Source organism: Gekko japonicus, unplaced genomic scaffold (genome assembly GCF_001447785.1).
Source record: "Gekko japonicus isolate JY-2015 unplaced genomic scaffold, Gekko_japonicus_V1.1 scaffold1408, whole genome shotgun sequence".
Lineage (NCBI taxonomy): Eukaryota > Metazoa > Chordata > Lepidosauria > Squamata > Gekkonidae > Gekko > Gekko japonicus.
The window spans coordinates 51,030-55,213 of record NW_015163131.1 but is presented as its reverse complement, the minus strand read 5'-3'; the positions used below and the strand labels follow the sequence as shown (position 1 = coordinate 55,213).

The 4,184-nt window shown below is 57.1% G+C and overlaps 1 protein-coding gene across 1 annotated transcript in view; it reads left to right on the top strand.

Annotated features, from left to right (window-relative positions):
* PLCB1 (phospholipase C beta 1) overlaps positions 1-4,184 on the top strand; it is a 375,074-nt gene that overhangs the window by 346,482 nt on the left and 24,408 nt on the right. The window contains exon 26 of the mRNA XM_015406942.1: positions 2,903-3,086. Coding sequence (XP_015262428.1) covers positions 2,903-3,086 — 184 coding nt within the window. The remainder of the gene's footprint in view (positions 1-2,902; positions 3,087-4,184) is intronic.

The following is a 4,184-nucleotide window of genomic DNA, read 5'->3' as shown; positions in this document are numbered from 1 at the left end:
CGAGAAAACCTCTTACACTGAGGAGCCGCTCTGTCGGGCAGTGCTTCCTCATGTGTAGCCGAAAACTCTTTGGATTTAATTACAACCTCTTGGTTCTGGTCCGACTTTCTGGGGCAACAGGAAACAACTCCGCACCATCCTCTACAGGGCAGCCCTTCAAATACTCAAAGATGGCCCTCATATCACCTCTCGTCTCCTCTCCAGGCCAATCATACCCAGCTCCTTCAACCTTTCCTCATCAGGCTTGATCTCCAGACCCCTCCCCATCTTTGTTGCCCTCCTCTGGACACGGTCCAGCTTGTCTGTATCCTTCTTAAACTGTGGTGCCCAAAACTGAACACAATACTCCAAGTGAGGGCTAACCAGAGCAGAGTGATACCATCACTTTGCGTGATCTGGACACGATACTTCTATTGATGTAGCTCAAAACCGCATTTGCCTTTTTAGCTGCCACATCACACTGCCGACTGAGCCACAGGCCCCTCTATGCAGGGTCTCAGGCGGAGGTCTTTTCCCATCACCTCCCGCCTGGGCCTTTTCAACTGGAGATGCTGCCGGGGACTGAACCTGGGGACCTCCTGCATGCCAAGCAGAGGCTCTTCCACTGAGCCACGGCCCCTCTTTACAGTTCTCCAGGGTCTCAGGCGGAGGTCTTTCCCATCACCTCCCGCCTGGTCCTTTTCAACTGGAGATGCTGCCAGGGATTGAACCTGGGACCTCCTGCGTGCCAAGCAGAGGCTCTTCCACCGAGCCATTCCCTCTGTATGCCATTGGGGGGGGGGTGTCCCCTGTTGAATAGGAGCAACATTTCCAGGATTATTTTTGACTCCTGCAGTGTGGGAGAGGTAAAGAAGTCCATCAGCAGAGTCACTGTTGGATCCAAGCCCTTGTGTTCTCCCATCTCTCCGGGCTAAGTGTGTCCCCGAGTGGAAGCACCTGACCGCTGCTTAGAGACTCTCACCCACTGCCGCTTCGGAGGGAAGGCGCTTGCAGTCGTGTGTATGTGTGTGTGGGGGGGGAGAGAGACAGCGAATGGGATCTCTGAAGCTGCGCAGGGTCGGCCCTGGTGAGTGCTTGGAGGGGAGACCGGCCAGGAAGTCCAGGGTCGCTCGGCAGAGGCAGGCCATGGGCAAAACCACCTCTGAACACATCTCTGGCCTTGGAAGCCCCCGAGGGGGTCACAGGACCTACCCTGGGCAGTGCTTGCCACCGCCATGTGGACACCAAGGGCCCAGTCCTGTTTACAGAGGAGGTATGATGGCGGGGGGGGGATGCTTTTGGCACACCAGTCAGCTGGCACGCGGTGACCCGGGCAGAACCGGGAGAGCAGCTGGAGCCACTCCGTGGGCCACCCAAAGCGTTCCCGGTGGTGCACTGGTTGGTTCTCATGCTGAGTCAGAGAGCGCTATATCACCCCCTCCCCCCCAAAAAAAAATCCCTCAGGGGTACAGTATGGAACACGTGGTGATGTGGTAGAAACAGCCCAAGTTCCTCATGGTACTAAGAAGAGTGGAATGCGTGAAACATTCCCCACGGGGGAGGGGGGGAAATTCCCTCAGGCAGGGCACTTCCTCTGGAGGACAACCCCCCCCCCCCCCATGAAAGAACTTGCTGGTGAGCAGAGCGGGACTCAGGCAGCCACGGCAGCCGGCAAACCTCGCTGGACCCAGCCCGGGTGTGTGTGTGTGTGTGGCTGAACTAGCTTCATGTGAGAGCCACATCGTGGAAACGTCAGATGTCTGAGAGCCGCAAGGCATGAACAGATTTCACACTCACGTTTTTATTGGAAAATATGCAAATTTGCTTTTTATTAACATTAAATAAGACAGGCAGGAATGACAACAAAAGGGGTAAAAACAGATATTGATCAATGCTATTTAAAGAGACAAATGCTTTCTCCAAGCTGGCGGCGGGGGGGGGGGGCTTTGAGAATGCATTTAAAATTAAATTTGCTTTCTTTCTCTGCTCCCCCCCCACCTCCAGCCTACCCAGGGAGGGGAACACTGGCTAGGGAAGAGAAGACGGGTCAGGGAGGCATGCCTCCCCTTCGCTTCCCTACCTACCCTGCCAGGAGCTGCACAGTATTTGTGAAAGAGCCGCATATGGCTCCCGAGCCGCAGTTTGGCCACCCCAGGGTTAGAGGGAGCATTGGTGGTGGTGGGAAAGCACCGTAAGTCAGCAGTAGGGAAGAGACAAACAGAGGCAATTTGCGATTGCCTGCCTCTGCATAGCAACCAGGGGTCATTTCCTGCAGGAGCGCACAGGAGCGGAGCTCCGGCAGTAAAGAGCCCAGGGGGCGGGCACGCTCAATCAAAGTCAAAGTTGCTCTCTTTCTCTGCTCCCCACCACCACCTCAAGCCCACCCAGGGAGGGGGACACTAGCCGGGGAAGGGAAGACCAGTCGAGGGGGGGGGACCGCCTCCCCTTCGCTTCCCCAGCCGCCCTGCCAGGAGCCGCACAATAGGTGTGAAAGAGCCGCCTGTGGCTCCCGAGTCGGTGGCGCTCCTGATGCGTCTGAGGTCTCCCCCCCCCACAGGTCCCACCCCCCCCACCTCCCTGTGACGCTGCAGGAGAAGGCGGGCCACAGTTGCCACTGAAGGCTCCTGGCCACGTGAACCCTGACCTGCTGCCCACCCTGGAGCGCGACCAGGAAGGCTCGCTTGCGAGGGGAAGCCCAAACCTGAACACGTGAGGAGGGGGAGGAGGGTGGAGCCCCATCCAGGGTGGGGGGGTGGGGGGGCAAAGGGAAAACTGACAGTCCAGATCCTCCCCCCACCCCCAACAAATCCGGCCGCGGAGGCGGGAGGCAACGTCGTCTCGGGCGGCTGTGGGGAGACGAAAGCGACCGAAGGGCTCCGGTGCAACTGAAGCGGTGGGCTTGTGCTTCCTCTCGTCTCTGCAGGGGGGAGACGGGCAGCCCGGAGCACGGCGGCTCTTCGGCGGTCGAGCAGGAACTGGCCGCCCTGGACTCCGAAATGACCCAGAAGCTGATCGAACTGAAGGAGAAGCAACAGCAGCAGCTGCTCAATCTCCGGCAAGAGCAGTACTACAGCGAGAAGTACCAGAAGCAGGCCCACATCAAGCGGGTAGGCCTGGTGGGCCGGGCCCCCCACCCTGTGTGTGTGTCTCCCCCCCCACCCACCCCCAGGCACTTGCAAGGCCCGTCCTGCTGGGGGGCGGGGAGGGAGGTGGGCTGGCGGCTGCCTGGCGGGCTCCTGGTGTCAAGGTTTCTTTAGGTGTAAGAGTCCCCAGAGTTCTGATGACACCCCCTCCATCACCAATACAGCTACAGACCCCCCCCCGCCCGCCCAGGGACACGGGCTTGCTGCATGAGGTGGCTTCTTCACAGGAGCTCAGAGCCGAAAGGGAAATCAGCCAATAAAGTCGATAGCCCGTGTGGTGGAGTGGTTGGAGTGGAATCCGAGAGAACAAGGTTCAGATCCCTGCCCTGCCATGGAGGCTTGCTGGGTGACCTTGGGCCAGCCACACGCTCTCAGCCGAACCTACCTCACAGGGTTGTTGTGAGGATAAAACGGGAGAGAGAAGAAATGTGTAAGTCAGCTGAGGGGGCCCCATTGAGGAGAAAGGTGGGGCATAAATAGACGAGTGAAAACAAAACAAGTATTTTGACAGTGGAATTCTAGAGGAATAGGGAAAATGGAACAGTCGTCTAGCGGCACCTGAGCTGCCAGCAGTCAAATCTAGTTGTCACGGCATGTTTATTGGCAAAATGCACATACCGTAGCTCTTTTCAGCAGAATGGCAGCTGTCTGTCAAATGCTGTCAGATTCTAAAAATTGTTGCATACTCAGTAGCCCACCTCATAACTAAACTTCCCAAGGTGGTTTTCAAGAAAATGATACAAATACTGTCTGTCTGTCTGTCTGTCTATCATCTGTCATAGAATCATAGAGATGGGAGGGGCCATACAGACCACCGGGGTCACTTTGTAGAAAAAGAGGTGCAGGAGCTCATTAGCATAACTTGTTTGCATGTGCCACACCCCCTGGCGTCACCGGAAGTGTGTCAGAAGGCAACACCCACCACTCAGGCTCCACTGGACTGTTTTGGATTGCTAGCTATGGGGGGGGGGAATGCGCAGATCTGTCCTCACAGAGGAGGGAGAGCTTGTGCCTGAATAAAACTTGGCTTTAAAGGTGCCACTGGACTGTTTCGGGTTGCTA